Source organism: Bubalus kerabau, chromosome 9 (assembly GCF_029407905.1).
Source record: "Bubalus kerabau isolate K-KA32 ecotype Philippines breed swamp buffalo chromosome 9, PCC_UOA_SB_1v2, whole genome shotgun sequence".
In the NCBI taxonomy this organism is placed as follows: Eukaryota; Metazoa; Chordata; class Mammalia; order Artiodactyla; family Bovidae; genus Bubalus; species Bubalus kerabau.
Genome location: NC_073632.1, coordinates 90,004,686 through 90,023,755, shown reverse-complemented (window position 1 = coordinate 90,023,755; position 19,070 = coordinate 90,004,686). Strand labels below are relative to the sequence as shown.

At 38.5% G+C, this 19,070-nt stretch overlaps 1 protein-coding gene and 1 long non-coding RNA gene across 11 annotated transcripts in view; one reads left to right on the top strand and one right to left on the bottom strand.

The window, feature by feature from the left end:
• The window catches only part of UTRN (utrophin), a 565,993-nt gene that overhangs the window by 285,429 nt on the left and 261,494 nt on the right, over positions 1 to 19,070 (bottom strand). For all 10 annotated transcript variants that reach the window (XM_055535865.1, XM_055535867.1, XM_055535866.1 and 7 more), the window contains 4 exons: positions 14,510 to 14,724; positions 11,080 to 11,197; positions 8,437 to 8,642; positions 3,076 to 3,230 (listed from right to left, as the gene is read on the bottom strand). In XM_055535865.1, coding sequence (XP_055391840.1) covers positions 3,076 to 3,230; positions 8,437 to 8,642; positions 11,080 to 11,197; positions 14,510 to 14,724 — 694 coding nt within the window. The remainder of the gene's footprint in view (positions 1 to 3,075; positions 3,231 to 8,436; positions 8,643 to 11,079; positions 11,198 to 14,509; positions 14,725 to 19,070) is intronic.
• LOC129620106 (uncharacterized) lies at positions 14,184 to 14,860 on the top strand. Its single transcript, XR_008698381.1, has 2 exons — positions 14,184 to 14,322; positions 14,557 to 14,860. It is a non-coding gene; the product is annotated as an uncharacterized LOC129620106 (long non-coding RNA).

Below are 19,070 nucleotides of genomic sequence, written 5' to 3'. Positions count from 1 at the left end.
AATCAGATCAGGTTTCTAAACTCAACACAGATAAGAACCAGTAACTGGAATGCCAAAGATCCAAGAGATGGGTACACAGAGCCGTCATCAGCAACAGCTTAAAGTTCTGATAACAAAGAAGAAAAATAATACTACTTTAAAGGAAGGTAAGAGCCTGACAGCATAGGCAAAAAGATTTGGATTCCAGGCTCAGCTCTGTCCACATGAGCTGTGTGATCTTAGGTCTTGCTTAACTTCTCTCTGCTTCAGTTTATTCATTGACAACATTGATGAAAATTCTGCCTATCTCTTGTGGTTGTTGTGAGAATAAAATAATACAAGGGAAGAGCTTAGCACAGAGCCTGACCATGAGGAGATGCCCAACAAAATTTATACATTAAAAACAAAGCACAGAATCTCACAAAGCATAGCAACCTGAATAAATTTGCTACCAATTCTCCAGAACATGGAGAGCAGTGTCACAATTCAGTTTAGAAAAATGTCATCTTGGCTCTGCTCTGTGCCTTTGAACATGTCATTTACCTTCTCTGAGCCTAAGAGCATTAGAGTAAACCAAGTATTCTCAATGGAAGAGATAAATGGTTTTTTGGTGGGGTGAGGTGGTAGAGGGAGTGAGAAAAATTGACTCTTTTTAGAAAGAAATCATATAACTATAAAGTACCAAGACAGATCACAGTATTACAACGTCCTGGGAGCAGGAAACTGAAAATGTTCTTTTAGGGGGATGATGGCCTTCCCTGGTGGCTCAGACAGTAAAGCGTCTGCCTACAGTGCGGGAGACCTGGGTTCGATCCCTGGGTCGGGAAGATCTCCTGGAGAAGGAAAGGGCAACCCACTCCAGTATTCTTGCCTGGAAAATCCCATGGACGGAGGAGCTTGGTTGGCTACTGTCCATGGGGTCGCAAAGAGTCGGACACGACTGAGCGACTTCACTATCACTATAACGACAAAAAGGTTAAGAAACACCAGTTTACGTGAACTATAAGGTCACGTACAGCTCTTACAGTTCCTTAATTCTATCTTTATAACAATAATGCCAAGAATTCAAAAAATGTTTAATATAGGTTCACGTACTATACTTAAGAAGGCAAGGAAAGATTTCTATATTCTAGAGACATCTCCAATTAAACAGTTAAAAATTGTAAATATCATTCTGTTTAAAAGAGAAAATCCTAGCAATAGAGCTATTATTCATGCTGGGATTCTGTGAGCCACAATTTTGTTGTATTTTCTCTGCTTTATAGATAATAATATATCTAAATCATATCTAAATATTAACATGTTTATTTATTTCCCCCCGAAATGCAGAAAGAAAATAAAGAGAATGACTTGTTAGCTACTATGAAACTGGAACACTGTGGTCGTCTCAGCTTTGATAAATGAAAGATCACCTTGGAATATAATTCATTTTTAATTGCCTCTTCCATCTAATCTAACTACTGCTGTAGGCTGTCTTAAAATATTTACAAAGTAAAAGCAAAAAAAAGAACTGGAGTTGCTAAATAAAGCAGGCCACACATTCCAAAGCGATCAATTTTTCCGGTATTGTTTACAATACAAACAAAGTCATAATTCTTACAGATGGAATATTTGGAAACACAGGCGAAGTACGCTTAAGGATGATCTCTCTCAGTGTTACGTTTGGGGTTTCTATCTGAGATACAATTGACGTATGCAACTATATTTGCTTACCATGATCTGATACATGTATATATTTCAAAATGATTTGCATAGCAGATTTAGTTAACATCCATGGCCACACATGGTTACAGATTTTTCTTGTGATGGGAACCTCTAAGATTTAGTAACTTTCAAATACACAATACAGTAATGTTAACCACAATTACCATGCTTTACATTACATCCCCAGAATGGAAGTTTGTACTTTAAAGATGCTTTTAATTCCCCTTCTTCCCTGCCTTAGTTTTATTTATTTTTTTTTTTTTAGAATCCTTACTATGCCCAAATTACTTGTCACAACAAAAGAAAAGCAGTTATTCTAAAATGCTAGAAAGATCAATATTGCAACTATATTCTGCTTTAACTACTTCAGAGTTTTCTTTTTTATTTCCTACACTTGTTTTTATTTTCTCCAGAATCCAAGGGAGACAGAGCAACATATTCATGTTCATGAACTGCCTCATAATTTTCTTTGAGTTTCCCAAAATTTACAATATAGATTCTAACTAAAAATGACATTTTAAAAATGTACAAAATACATCCAGATCAAACTGTTACTAAACATTTGGCTATAATTCATTACCACTAATATGTATAATAAAGTGTTCCATTTTATTCACTGCAAAATAAATGTGGTTTTGATATCAAATTAGCTTTCAGGCATTTGCATCTGAATATATAAGATGTGTGTGAAGCCATCATTTCATTTCGACACAGGTATTCCCAGTACTATGCAGGAAGTACACACTTTCTTTTACTGAAGATGAATATAAATATGCAGCCTTAAAGAGATGCTAACCACTGTTAACACTGCCTCAAATTCTAGATGTTCAAGTGACAGAAAAATTTCTCCTATAAACACATGCTATTTTAGACTGCTCCAAACATACTGACAAGACAGAGTAATGGAAAGAGAAGATAATAAATGAGTTGGAGCCCAATATACACTTAGTATATTTCAGGAGTCTAGTGTGGATCCATGTGTTCTCAGCCTCAAATGAGGATAACCTGGCCACACAGCACATGTTTCACTATTAGGGATAATGTTACCCTGAGCTGCCATAATACCAAAGTGTTCCTGACCATCAGAGTACCACCAAATGTATTCTAGGCAATGCTGAGAGGCATAAGAAAATCAGAACTCATAAAATGATCACTGTCAAGGTTTAGACTTACTCAAGGAAAAACTCCATGGAAGAAATTCAGTTAGCTAACATATCACACTATATTAAGTGTGATAATACTAACTTGGTACAACATAATATTTTTTAAAAAAAATAATAAAATATGCATCTAGTAGGGACATCTTCTACATGCTTCCATGAGAAAGCCAAAGCAATCAAATTGTCAACTTGACAATATACACACATACACCAGTCAAGGCCTCAGCAATACCTTTGTTTTAGATTGATCCACGATGTTTTTAAGTACTCCGTGGTTTCTTTCACATTTCTTGTGTCATCACTGCCATATTCTTCCAGAAGTTTCTGCAGGACATTATCGAACGCCATTACAACACCATCTCCAGCAGCCAGTTCTTGAAGCAGCATCTAAGGTGTAATTTCAGATGTAATCATTAAGACTTGATCACTCAGTTACAAATATGACCGAAACACTTGGTCCTTTCAATAGGTTTTAATATGTTTCAGACACAGATATCAAAAGAAAGGAACACATTATAAGACAAACTCTTGCATGTAAGCTCAAACAAAAATAATTTTGGAAGTGAAAAGTGATCAAGTACATAGCAAGTACATAGCAGATGGTGTTAAAAGATTACTATCTTTTCCTCTTTGATATATTCTAATTCCTCGAACCATTTGCCTTGTTCATTACAAATGCTATGCATCTGATTGTAAGAGGAATATGCATCTCATAGGAATGAATTTACTATAGAGTTAGTTCCTCTATATGCACTTGGAGATACAGAAATGTCGACAATATGGAAATCTTCTTGCCCCTGGATCACTATGCCTGCTTACAAAGTTAACTGTTGGGTGAATTCAGTAGTGAAGCAAGGGTTACTGAGAGTGCCTGAATAAATTATATTGATGCTGTGTGTCCATAGGCACTGGCTTTATGGTACATTTTTTTTTTCTCCATGAGAGCCCTTGCATCAAAATGCTGCTGCTGCTGCTGCTGCTGCTAAGTCGCATCAGTCCTGTCCGACACTGTGCGACCCCATAGACTGCAGCCCACCAGGCTCCCCCGTCCCTGGGATTCTCTAGGCAAGAATACTGGAGTGAGTTGCCATTTCCTTCTCCAACGCATGAAAGTGAAAAGTGGAAGTGAAGTCCCTCAGTCGTGTCCAACTCCTAGCGACCCCATGGACTGCAGCCTACCAGGCTCCTCTGTCCATGGGATTTGCCAGGCAAGAGTACTGGAGTGGGGTGCCATTGCCTTCTCTGCCTGCATCAAGATACTCCCCATGAAACCTAAATGACAAATGAATGTTCTCATAATTTTTGTAGCAACTAGCAGAAAAACCCACCCTAGAGTACCAGAAGAACAGAACCATGCTGCTAATTCAGTTCAGTCACTCACTCATGTCTGACTCTGTGTAATCTCATGAACTATAGCATGCGAGGTTTCCCTATCCATCACCAAGTCCCAGAGCTTGTTCAAACTCATGTCCATCGAGTCAGTGATGCCATCCAACCATCTCATCCTCTGTCATCCCTTTCTCCTCCTGCCTTCAATCTTTCCCAGCATCAGGGTCTTTTCCAAGGAGTCAGTTTTTCACATCAGGTGGCCCAAGTATTGGAGTTTCAGCTTCAGCATCAGTCCTTCCAATGAACAATCAGGACTGATTTCCTTTACAATGATTGGTATGATTTCCTTGTAGTTCAAGGGACTCTCAAGAGTCTTCGCCAACACCCAGTTCAAAAGCATCAATTCTTAGGTGCTCAGCTTTCTTTATGGTCCAACTCTCACATCCATACATGACTACTGGAAAAACCATAGCTTTGACTAGAAGGACCTTTGTTGACAAAGTAATGTCTCCGCTTTTTAATATGCTGTCTAGGTTGGTCATAGCTTTTCTCCCAAAGAGGAAGCATCTTTTAATTTCATGGCTGAAGTCACTGTCTACAGTGATTTTAGAGCCCCCAAAAATAAAATCTCTCACTGTTTCCATTGTTTCCCATCTATTTGCAATGAAGTGATGGGACCGGATACCATGATCTTCATTTTTTGAATGCTGAGTTTTAAGACAGCTTTTTCAGTCTCCTCTTTCACTTTCATCAAGAGGCTCTTTAGTTCTTCTTTGCTTTCTGCCATAAGGGTGGTGTCATCTGCATATCTGAGGTTATTGATATCTCTCCCAGCAATCTTGATTCCCGCTTGTGCTTCATCCAGCCCGGCATTTCTCATGATGTACTCTGTAAATGAGTTAAATAAGCAGGATGACAATACACAGCCTCGATGTACTCCTTTCCTGAATTTGGAACCAGTCTGTTGCTTCACCTCCAGTTCTAACTGTTGCTTCTTGACCTGAATACAGATGTCTCAGGAGGCAGGTAAAGGGTCTGGTATTCCCATCTCTTCCAGAATTTTCCACAGTTTAATGTGATCCACACAGTCAAAGGCTTTGGCATAGTCAATAAAGCAGAAGTAGATGTTTTTCTGGAACTCTCTTACTTTTTTGATGATCGAATGAATGTTGGCAATTTGATCTCTGGCTCCTCTGCCTTTTCTATATCCAACTTGAACATCTGGAAGTTCACAGTTCAAATACTATTGAAGCCTGGCTTGGAGAATTTTGAGCATTACTTTACTAGTGTGTGAGATGAGTGCAATTGTGCAGTAGTTTGAGCATTCTTTGGCATTGCCTTTCTTTGGGATTGAAATGGAAACTGACCTTTTCTAGTCCTGTGAGCTTTCCACATTTGCTGGCATATTGAGTGCAGCACTTTCACAGCATCATCTTCCAGGATTTGAAATAGCACAAGTGGAATTCCATCACCTCCACTAGTTTTGTTCGTAGTGATGCTTCCCAAGGACCACTTGACTTCACATTCCAGGATGTCTGGCTCTAGGTGAGTGATCATACCATTGTGCTTATCTGGGTCATGAAGATCTTTTTTGTATAGTTCTTTTGTGTATTCTTGCCACCTCTTCTTAGTATCTTCTGCTTCCGTTAGATCCATACGATTTCTTTCCTTTATCGAGCCCATCTTTGCATGAAATATTCCCTTGGTATCTCTAATTCTCTTGAAGAGATCTCTAGTCTTACCCATTCTATTGCTTTCCTCTATTTCTTTGCATTGTTCACTGAGGAAGGCTTTCTTAACTCTCCTTGCTATTCTTTGGAACTCTGCATTCAGATGGATATATCTTTCCTTTTCTCCTTTGCCTTTCACTTCTCTTCTTTTCTCAGCTATTTGTAAGACCTCCTCAGATAGCCATTTTGCCTTTTTGCATTTCTTTTTCTTAGGGAAGGTCTTGATCTTTGTCTCCTATACAATTTCACAAACCTCTGTCCATAGTTCTTCAGGCACTCTGTCAATGAGATCTAATCCCTTGAATCTGTTTCTCACTTTCACTGTTTAATCTTTAGGGATTTGACTTAGGTCATACCTGAATGGTCTAGTGGTTTTCCCTACTTTCTTCAATTTAAGGCTGAATTTGGCAATAAGGAGCTCATGATCTGATCCATAGACAACTCCCAGTCTTGTTTTTCTGACTGTACAGAGCTTCTCCATCTTTGGCTGCAAAGAATATAATCAATCTGATTTAGGTGTCGACCATCTGGTGATGTCCATGTGTAGAGTCATCTCTTGTGTTGTTGGAAGACGGTGTTTGCTATGACCAGTGCATTCCCTTGCAAAACTCTGTTAGCCTTTGGCCTACTTTGTTTTGTACTCCAAGGCTAAACTTGCCTGTTATTCCAGATATCTCTTGACTTTCTACTTTTGCATTCCAGTCCCCTATGATGAAAAGGACATCTTTTTTGGATGTTAATTCTAGAAGTTCTTGTAGGTCTTCATAGAACTGTTAACTTCACTTCTTCAGCAGTACTGGTTGGGGCACAGACTTGGAATACTGTGATATCGCATGGTTTGCCTTGGAAATGAACAGAGATCATTCTATCATTTTTTAGATTGCACCCAAGCACTGCATTTCAGACTCTTGTTGACTATGATGGCTACTCCATTTTTTCTAAGGGATTCTTGCCCACAGTCATAGATATAACTATCATCTGAATTAAATTCACCCATTCCAGTCCACTTTAGTTCACTGATTCCTAAAATGTCAATGTTCACTGTTGCTATCTCCTTTTTCACCACTTCCAATTTAGCTTGATTCATGGACCTAACATTCTAGGTTCCTATGCAATACTGTTTTTTACAGCACTTTTCTTTACCTCCATCACCAGTCACATGCATAATTGGGCACTGTTTTCACTTTGGCTCCATCACTTCATTCTTTCTGGAGTTATTTCTCCACTCTTCTCCAGTAGCATATTGGGCACCTACCAAACTGGGGAGTTCATCTTTCAGTGTCATATCTTTTTCCCTTTTCATGCTAATGCTGCTAATTAGAAAAGAATATTCTGAATATAATGATTGAAACACTGATATCACTTTCAATTGTATTCCTCTGGTTAAGAGTCCAAGGGCTTTGCTAATTATTATTTTTTTAGTCATTTGGTTAAAACAAATCAGCAGATAACATAGAGAACGATAGTGATAGCATAGCAGACAGCGTAGAGATAGATAGAGAATGATCCAGAAAACCAGAATACCTGGCCACTTGATTTTTAAATAGCAATCATGGAAAGTCTACAGGTCTGAAGAATAAAAACATGCTGTCCTGTTTCAGATTTTGCTCCCCGTATATTCTATATTATATCCTTCACAAGCATACACCTTCATCTAGGCTATCTGAAGAGCAAATCAATGTTACACCACAATATAACCTAACAACCATAACCTCCAATTCAAGAATATTTTCTATGATTGTAGAGAGATTTAATGTAGCACTTTGAAGTACCATAAGTATTCAATATCATCAACTCTATAATCAAACTAATCATAAAAAAGGTATTTGCTCTGATGACACTGATAAAACAGTTTGGTTACAAAGGCATTAAAAGAAACTAAACTTAATATTTGATTTGTTCACTACATGTCTGCTAAATCTCTTCAGTCACGTCTGACTCTTTGTGACCCTCTGGACTGTAGCCTGCCAGGCTCTTCCGTCCATGGGATTCCCCAGGCATGAACACTGGAGTGGGCTGCCATGCACTCCTCCAGGGGATCTTCCTGACCCAGGGATCAAACCCACATCTCTTAAGTCTCCTGCATTGGAAGGAGGGTTCTTTTCCACTAGTGTCACTGGAGAAGCCGTCGTTCACTACTTTAGCCCTCATGAAAATTTTGAGAGATTTCATAAATAAAAATGACCTTCAACGTAAATACAGAAGGAAGCAAAAGGAGGATTCCTGGGATTCTGAAGGTGTTTTCTTTCTAGATGTTGGTTCATGGGTGTGTTCCATCTGCAAAGAGTCAGTGAACTGTAATTCTGGCATACAAGTACCTTTCTACTCGTTATTACTCTGGAAATTTTCCAAAAAAACCTTCCTGGTCAAATTCTTTACATAAATTTCATTTACATAAATTTACATACATTTACATTCTACGCACTTGGGAAAACTCTATGACAAGGGTCCTAAAAATTATGGCTAACAATAGACTAAAAAAGCATATCCCACAAATTGGTAATGCCAGAAAGTAACTAATGAGCCTTACTTACTTGATTATCAGAAATCTGTTTGACAAGTGGATCCCTTCGAGCCTGTTGAAGAATATAGAGGCGAGCTTCATACTTTCTCATGAGCTCTTCAGTCTCCTCCCTGTGGTCATCCCACTGGAGACTGTCAATAATCATGTCCTCCAGCTGCTGCCGTCTTAACTCCACACCGTGCTGGGTGTTATCCCACTGGTTCTTGACCTTTTCCACTGGAGGAGGCATTACATTAAAAAAAAAAAAAAAAAAAAAAGATCCCAGAAAGCAGCCATTAGGAAAAGGAAAAAATACATGACACCAAATTCATCATAAATAAGGTCATATATGGAAAGAGAAAGGTAGCCAAATGGTACACACATTTTAAAGGAATCTTATTATGTCTGCCACACTATATGACAGATACATTTCTGAAATCATCCTTGAAGAAAAAAATGTTGAATTAAACTCTATTCTGATTGCATGAAAATATCTCACAATAAAGATATTTACTATTTTAAACTGACAAACAAAAATTTATTTAAAAAATTCTTACCTAGTTTATATTTACAGAACCTGGTCTGAAGAAGGGAGATGACAGTACTTTTGACAGTACTTTATGATATAATTTTATGATCATAGATACAGTCACTTGTCATCCTCTAAGGAAATGCTCTAAGGTAGCATTGATTTTTGGAGAAGGCAATGGCAACCCACTCCAGTCCTCTTGCCTGGAAGATCCCATGGGTGGAGGAGCCTGGTAGGCTGCAGTCCATGGGGTCAGGAAGAGTTGAACACAACTGAGCAACTTCCCTTTCCCTTTTCCCTTTCATGCATTGGAGAAGGCCATGGCAACCCACTCCAGTGTTCTTGCTTGGAGAATCCCAGGGATGGGAAAGCCTGCTGGCCTGCCATCTATGGGGTCGCACAGAGTCGGACATGACTGAAGCGACTTAGCAGCAGTAGCAGCAGCATTGATTTTAAGAGAAAACAAACTATTTATGAGTTCTAGCATGAAACCTCTCTAAAAGGAAGTGTTTTTATATATTTAAGAGAAGCCCTAAAAGTAAATGAGATTCAAGTTCTATGCATCAACAGTTTCTATTATAAAAAATCCATATTGACTCTTTTCTTCTTTTTTCTTACTCTTTCTATTTTTCTTTCTTTGATTTTCTTTTTGGTCCCTTTCTCTTCTCCTTTTCTCTCTCCTACTTTCTTTTCTCTTCTATTTTTAAGAGGGAGTTACGAAAAACAAGGGACTTCGCAGGTGGTACTAGTGGTAAAGAACCCTCCTACTGGGTTCAGTCCATGGGTCAGGAAGAGCCCCTGGAGGAGCAAATAGCAACCCTTGCTGCCTGGAGAATCCCTTGGACAGAAGAGCCTGGCGGGCTACGAGTCCATGGGGTTGTAAAGAGTCAGACATAACTGAACACACACACACATCTATCAATTAACTTAAAAAGAAATAAAATGGCTCACTTAGCAAAAACAAACCAACATTGTGAGATACTAAAAGTTCTCTGCTAACTCATCTCTTATAATAACTTTGCTGGTGCCACATTCATGTTGAAATCAAAACATGTTTAATAGGGGGAACAATTGACTCTCCTTGAGAGTCAATATTAGGCAAGGTAATAAACTACCTTCCAGTTCATATTCTGCCACAAATATTTATTAAGTTCCTAACTGGTACTGGGCAGTGTGGGAAATCTTGGGGCCAAAGAGGTGACTATTCACAACTTATAGAAGGGAGAGAGAATTAATAGTGAGATCTACAATGAAATTATAGGGGGGAAAGGCCATAGCAGGAACTAAAGATAGAAAATACAGTTCACCAGGGACTAAAAGAGGGTGGGAAAGACTTCGCAGAGTGGGTGACATTTTATCTGCTGAGTAGAATTTCACCTGGGGAGAGAAGGCTAAGAAGAAGAAAACATAATGTGAATAAAGGTAAGAAGACTAGGAAATGTCAGGACGTTATAAAGAACAGATATCGTTCAGAACAGCTACAGACAGTGCTGAGGGCTACGGAGAGGAAGGGGATGATGCAAACAGACAGTGATTATCCCTACATGACATTCTTAAGAATCCTGACTGTTTTGTATGTCATACAGATTTAACAGATGCCTGTAGGCCAGAAAGCCAATTCCAAACAGGGAACTTTGTTGCTGCTGAGTTAATTTTTGTTTCATGTTGTATTTAACTAAAGTATTCTCAAATTAGAGCCAGATACACAGGTATATAGTAGCTACTCAACACATATTTTTGGAATGAATTCTGAGAAGAGGAGTTAAAAGACATGGTAAGATTTGGTTTCAGTGAATATAATAGGAGAATGGATTTGCATTCCTATGGGTTTCTCTAACTTTTGTCTTTTTGGTTTCTTTAAAAGAAATTCTAACCTAAATGAAAAAAAAAACAGACAAACCTTCAATGTATTACTAATTACTTAAAAAGTAATGCTGTTCATAGTTTAAGGAATTCATAAGGGAATTATGACAATCTTCACAAAAAATAAAAAAAACAAGGGAAAGCTATTTCATTAATAGAGATTATCAAATATCAAATTATCAAATAATATTAATTTCTGGCTGAATAATCTTTAAAAATGTGCATGCTATCATTTTCAAGGAAAGTGAATGATGATGTATAATTTTATTTTTTAAACCTTACATTTTTCAGTGATTGCTGTTCTCACGTCTGAACTGGAAGCTTTATTTTTCAGATTCTGCGCCAATGTAAAGACATAATCGAGCTGAGGATGGCGCTGTTCTAAGTCGGCCTTTGTGATCTGTCAAGACAAAATGATCGTTAAGATAGGTTAAAAAAAAAAAAAAAAAAAACACTAACAAAGCATAACTGGTGTGCTGCCATCCACGCTGTTGTTTTCCTCCTGAAAGGAGCAGTAAGCCATCAGCGCTATGGAGGAGAAAGTGCAGGATCTGGGGTCAGAGGTCCCAGGTTCGAATCTTGGCTCTCCCACTTATTATCTGGATCACCAGGCAAGGTATTTTACCTCTCTTGTTTCCACAAAAAGAAATAATAAAAACACTTGCAGTTCAGCTATATCAAGTCTGAGAATATTAAATGAAGAAAATCCCTTTGAAATCTAAAAAGTATGTTCAAAAACATTAGCAAGGGGACTTCCCTGGTGGTCTCTGGTTAAGAATCCACCTCCCAGTGCAAGGGATTCAGGTTCAGTCACTGCTCTAGGAACTAAGATCCCACATGCCTTGGAGCAACTAAGCCCGCACACCAAACTACTGAGCCTGTGAGTCACAACTAGAGAAACCCATGCCCTGCAACAAAGACTTAGTGCAACCAAAAAACAAAAACATTAGCAGTGATTTCTGCAACTGATGCTCTGCACATCTGTCCTACAACGGAAATGAACATAAACTAATGGCACCTACAGGGTGAAGATGAGGGGGTAGAAAAACTCGAACTAGAAGAACTGCAAATTAAATAACCCTAAACACAAAGAGTCGGACACAACTGAGTGAGTAAGCACAGCGCAGCACAGCACAGACAGAAAAGACTGCTGCTTGAGAAAGTTTGAGTTTCTTAGGAGGGAAAAGTTAACAATATTAGGAAAATGGTGTGTTTTAAGTATAGAACTCACACATAGCCATAAAGATTAAAATATACAACTTCCAAAGAGAATTCACAGCTCTTCCTCTGTGAATTCCCTAACTTTTCAGATTTCAATTATTCCTATAGTGTCAAGTATTATTTCTAAATGGCTTTATTCACAACCTCTAATCCTGAATCACACAGAGATAGTTCAATGAATGCTGATCATTTCCTTGTAAGTGGCATAAGGACCTTTCAACACAACGTATCTGAAACTAAATCAATCAAACCCTTATTCACATTCCATTTCTTCTGTTCCTGATTTCCACTAATTGCAATGACATCATCTCAGCCACTCAGAAAGGGCTTTTCTCCTTGTTTTAAGCCTCTCTTGCACTATTCCCAGTCTTCTTACTCAAGCAGAGCATTGTTATGATCAGTCTCCAGCCACAGTTTTAAAAAGAAAATGGGAAGAAAAGATGCTTACCGATTGCTTACAGACTAAAGGTCCAAAGAGCTTTGCTTAGTCCACAAGCTCCTTCGGAAGGTGGACTTGATCTGATTTCACTGACTTCCCACTACACCTCCTTACTGCACAACAGTTGAACCATCCCTCATGCTCCCCACCTCAAATCTTTATTCACCCTGGTCCCTATACCAGGAATGTCATTTATTTTGTCTCTAAGCATCAAAATTCCACATAGTCTGCATTCCTTCACTGTGGATGTAACCCCTTCTTCATCTTGGCTGCTCTACCACGTGGCCTGTACCTGCTCAGAGGCTTTTATTAGACTGTGCCTGCTCACATATATCTTTCATATGGGAATAAAACTGGTACCTACTTCACAAGATTGTTACAGTGAATGAGATAATACATGTTAAATACTTAGAAACACACCTAGCACACACTAAGCACTTAATAAGAGTTAGTAATAGCTGCTATTATTTTATTATTTTTCATAGTTCATTCTTAGTTTCTATCCGATATATTCTTTTCAGCATCCCTACCCAACATATAGCCCAGGACCAAAAATACACTGAATATGGAGAAAGAACTTTAAAATTGATATCAAATGGCATATGTATAGAAATAAAATTATAGTCAGGAGAGTCTCACCGATGATGTCAACAATTAAATAAGCTCATTATGAAATATAGGTTGAAAAGGCACTTCAACAAATGCCTATATGACATTAGGGACTAAATTAAATTTAAAGTATAAAGTTTACAATTTATACTGATATGGCCAGATTTAGGACGTCAGTTTTAGCTTGTAAAAACAGAGTCTACAGCTCACATTCTTAATCAAAACAACACAAATGCAAGAAAGCTTTATTCATCAGAGCTAGCCAGCATGGCTGACAGATCAAGAATTCTTTAAGAGGGACGTGGACTCCACTCTGAGGGGCCGGAGGCAGCCTGGTGGTCCATGTCGTCAGCGTCTTGGAGGCAACCTGGTAGGTCCGGGCTGCTTCAGACCTATTGCCTTTCCAGTCAGTGCAATGGCACCCGGGCTTGTGCAGTGCCACCGGGACCTAGGAGTGGACGGAGGCAATAACCGCTGAGAAAGGGCTCGTCGCCGTTCACTCCCACGCAGAGTCCCCCTAATTAATCATTCTGGAGGTCCTGTTTCCAGACGCAAGCACAGTTGCTTTCCTTGTGAAAGTGAAGTGAAGTCGCTCAGTCATGTCCGACTCTATGCAACCCCATGGACTGTAGCTTACCAGGCTCCTCCGTCCATGGAATTTTCCAGGCAAGAGTACTGGAGTGGGTTGCCATTTCCTTCTCCAGGGGATCTTCCCGACCCAGGGATCGAACCCGGGTCTCCCACATTGCAGGCAGACGCTTTACCATCTGAGCCACCAGGGAAGCCCCAAAATTGGTTTATTAACAGAAGAGTACTGAAAATTGGAGGAGAAGGAAGCTGTTGGGGCCATGTACTGTGAAAGGCTGGGTGACCTGCTTCAGCGGTCGAACTTTGTAACGTTGGCTGTGAGCCTGACGCCCCAGACCCAGGGCCTGATCAGGAGGCAGGAACTGAGGTTAATAAAGCCCACCATCATCCTCATCAACGTCGGCAGAGGCCTACTAGTTGATCAAAACACCCTGGTGAAAGCCCTTCAGACGGGGTTCATTAAGGCAGCAGCGTTGGATGTGACGTATCCAGAGTCCCTGCCCAGAGATCATCCTTTGTTGGAGTTGAAGAACGTCACTCTGACACCTCACAGTGGGCGCGCAACTCATCAAGCAAGTCGGACAGATGATGGCATATTTGGTTGAAAGCATCCTGGCTTATTTCAGTGGCCTTCCTGTTCCTAAGGAAGTGCTGCTTAAATGATTTATGTGAGTTAAGAATTCAGTGGGATGAAAACACGGCAGATTAAATGGGCAAGAAACACTTTTAAAAAAAAAATTTTTTTTTTAAAGCTTATTCTCGCAGAGTTTAAGATAAACAAAAGTGATCCATACAGATCTTGTCTACTCCTGTGCTCTCGTGTTTCCATGACAAACCTTTACGCTAGGTACCTACTTTCATTCGCGAAATTGTCTTATTGATCTCTTCTACATCCCCGACAGTGACAATGTTGGACTTCAGCATCTGGTCGATCAATACCAGCCAGTCGGCTAGTTCTGTTATCGTCTTATCCAGATCCGCAGGAACTGAAATTTCTGAAGTACGAGGAGATGGGACAGGAATATCTGATGCAGATGATGCTAGCACCACCTTTTGGACACTGGGATGAGCTGAAATTAAAAATGAAGCAAAGTGTTAATAACACAGCAGAATAATCTGATATTGGTGATATAATGGAGATGTATGCATATGTGTATTTATGTAAATTTTAGTTTAAGTAAAATGATTGAAAGAGGGTTTTTTAATTTTAATTGGAGGATAATTGCTTTACAGTGTTGAGTTGGTTCTGTCATACAACAAGAATCAGCCCTAAGTACACATACATACCCTCCCTCGTTTTTTCTTTTTTAATAATGAAATGGCAATATTATTTCCTAAAGTAGCTATAAGGCTTATGGTTGCAATAAAGCTAATTAAAGACAGTCTCATCGTATTTTGGGCTTCCCAGGTGGCACTAATGGTAAAGAACCCAGCTGCCAATGCAGGAGACCAAAAAAAAAAAAGCAGCTTCAATACCTGGGTTGGGAAGATACCCTGGAGGAGGGCATGGCAACCCAGTCCAGTATTCTTGCCTGGAGAATCCCATGGACAGAGGAGCCTGGCAGGCTACGGTCCATAGGTCGCAGAGAGTCGGGCATGACTGAAGCGACTTAGCATACACACAGCCTATTTGAGGGCCACAATCATTCAAAAGCAACTAGCAGTAACTAAGACTGACATCAAGAGAAAATTTTTAAAAATACATCAATCATGAGAAAGTTAGGAGTGTTATTTTATTTTATCAAGATGTTTTTGCTTTAACTATAAAGCCAATTTATCTGTAATTTTCTGTCCTTTTTTTACTTAACTTTATAACATGAGTATTAGTAATTCTTAATAAACATCATTGTGAATACCTAGGTAATAATCTTTATTTACAGTCACTAACTTTTAGTTACCCCTTTTCTTACAGCTGGATACTTAAGACTCCTCTTGAACTTTTACTTTAAAAAAGATTTGCAGATACAGTCAACTAATATTTGCCAAGGGAGCCAAGAATATACAATGGAGAAAAGATAGTCTTTTCAATACATGATGCTAAGATAATTGGATATTCACATGTAAAAGAGTAAATTTGGACCTATGTCTTATACCACTTGCAAAAACTAACTCAAAATAGATTAAAGGCTTAAATGTAAAACCTGAAACTATGAAACTCGTAGAAAAAAACAGGAAATAAGGCTCCTTGACACAGGTCACGGTATTGATTCTTTGAATAAAGCTCCTTGACAGAGCTCATGGTATTGACTCTTTGAATATAAAACCTGAAGAATATAACTGAACAAGTGGAACTACCATCAAACTAAAAAGCTTCTACACAGCAAAAGAAACCATCAACACAACAAAGTGAAAAGACAACATACACAGAACAGGAAAGAATAATTGCAAACCATATCTCTGCTAAGGGGTTAATATTGAAATATATATGTATACACATAACTCAGATATTAAAAAATGAGAAAAATCCTATCATTTGAGATAACATGGATGGACCTTGAAGGTATTATGCTAAGTAAACTAAGTCAGCTGCTGCTGCTGCTAAGTCGCTTCAGTCGTGTCTGACTCTGTGCGACCCCATAGATGGTAGCCCCCCAGGCTCTCCCGTCCCTGGGATTCTCCAGGCAAGAATACTGGAGTGGGTTGCCATTTCCTTCTCCAATGCATGGGAGTGAGATGTGAAAGTGAAGTCGCTCTGTTGTGTCCGCCTCTTAGCGACCCCATGGACTGCAGCCTACCAGGCTCCTCCGTCCATGGGATTTTCCAGGCAAGAGTACTGGAGTGGGTTGCCACTAAGTCAGCTAGAGAAAGACAAGTACTGTATGATCTCTCTTATATGTGGTATCCAAACAAGAAAAAAAAAAATTCATAGGAAAAGAGATCAATCAGACTTGTGGTTAAGAGAAGTGAATGGAAAGGGGGAGGAGAAATAAGAAAAGGTGGTCAAAAGGTACAAACTTCCAGTTACAAGATAAACACTAGGGATGTAACGTACAACATGAAGGCTATAGTTAACCCTGCAATGAGATACAGAAAAGGTAAGACAGTAAATCCTATGAGGTCTCATCATAAGAAGAAAATGTTTTTCTCTTTTCTTTTGTCAATTATGTGTATATGAGAAGATGATCCATTTATGATAATCACTTCACAATACATGTAAATCAGACCATCATGCTATACACCTCAAACTTATAAAGTGATATATGTCAGTTATTTCTCAATAAAACTGGGGGGAAAAAAACTAGGTTTGAAGATGCAAAGTAATAGGGTATGAAACTCAAAGTTAGTCATAATAAGCTAAAAAAAGACTTTGCAATTCTAATGTTTCTATTAGTGCCAGATGCTGAGCACAGCCTCTCACAGGCAACAAAGAAGGGTGGAGGATGTAAGCACCTCACGAAAAGCGGCACTATGACTAGGAGACGCCTGCTGGCGGAATTCCACTCAGTTCACTTAATGCATAAGTCCTGACTATTCCTGTTTTTAGTTGCCTTTCTTGATCTTCACAGGTTCTAAGACAAGAATGTCATTTTGGGCTGTCCACCTGATATATTTTCCACTTAGACTTATGCCACACACTTAAAGACAGAGACTGTAGTCTTTCTTCTCTGTGATTGAAGCTTTTTTTTTTTTTTTTTTTTTTTAATTTTATTTTATTTTTAAACTTTACATAACTGTATTAGATTTGCTAAATATCAAAATGAATCCGCCACAGGTATACATGTGTTCCCCATCCTGAACCCTCCTCCCTCCTCCCTCCCCATTCCATCCCTCTGGGTCGTCCCAGTGCACCAGCCCCCATCATCCAGTATAGATTATTGACTCAGTCCATTCCTGCTCACTGATTTTCAGTACAGATTTTACAAGCACAGAAAGCACAAGCCCTTGGTTTTGCTTTTGCAAAACCTTGACATGCTGGGCCCACAGATTTGATGTGGCACATAAGCTAACTCTGCCAATGTAGGTCAAAGCTGATGAATACTTGGCACAAGGGCTGTCTCTTTGTCCTCTTTCTTTGCATCGCAGACATTTCTAACAATTACAATTTTTCTCAATGACTTAAAATGTACCTTCTCAACACAACATTCCATTGAGCCACTACCAATCAAAAGAAATCAGTAAATACATTAAAATCTTTAGCTTCCATTCATGGCTCTAAGGGACCTGAAAATTAAGATATTTTCTGGTCATCCATCAAAGTCCATTCAGATACTCTAGATTAACCCTTTCCTTCCCTAAATAGTCAAGTTTTGACCTAAACTTGTATGTGATTACTTTGCTTTTCTTCTGTCCATATGTAGGGGCTGATCAGCCATATGTAAACATTTAGATATAATATTCCAAGTTCAGAGAAAAGCTTGATAAATCAGGATCCCTCCCATCAATAAATTTAATTAACAGCATTATAGAGTGGTTAGTAAGACTTTTAACTCTTTGTTTTTCGAAAGAACAAAAAGAGCTTAAAAATCATTATTCTGAAAGCTTTAACACAAACTTTTTATACCTAGGTGTTTAACACTTGTCAGTTTTCAGGTAAGCTATTATCAACAGAACTTAACACAGGTACAGTTATATCTATCAAGGATACTTTCAAATTCCTATCACAACACTGAAAGTCAGAGAACATAGAATACTCCTAATATGAAGGAATATTAAAGAAATTCAACACAAGTGATTTTTCTGTTAGTCTTTGCTTACTTGTCATCTTCTAAATGAGGTCTCATGCCTCTCTGTTTAAAATCTCAATATTCTCTCAGCACACCTGATTTCTTCACGTGTTCCAGAGCCAACTCAGTGGCACAGTCTCTCTTACACATCTGTTTCTCTTCTAACATACCACATATTTCATTCATTTATGTGTATTTACTGATGAATCCCTGACAGTTAGAACTATACCTGGCACACAGTAGATGCCCAATAAATATTTGTTGAATTTTTAAAAAAATAAAAGAACTTGCAAAAACAAAGCAACAAAACTAGAAAAATAAGAACTTGTAAGATGTATCTTTACATTTCTTTATAATTTTGTATCTTTACATTTCTGATTGCCATCTTAGTAGATAATCCCCAAAACAGAATCACTGGAGTAAAAAATATGAAAACATTTAATGTATTTACTACTAATTGCCAAGTCTTTTTCCTTAAAAGTTGGAAATGTTTAGAAAAACCCCAACAGGTTTGTAACTTGACAAAATTATATATTCGAACTCTGATTTTAAAATTAATTTGGAAAGAAAAGGGTCAAGAACAGTCAAAACAATTTTTTTTGGATAGAGGGTTATGCCCTACCAGATATTTAGTTGTATTTCTCGGCTAATAATGAATGATTAACTTTGAGTATTATAGATCCAAACATTCAAATAGACCATGAGAAGAGAAGAACCACAGTGCACAGGTGGCAGAGAAACCTGACCTTGGC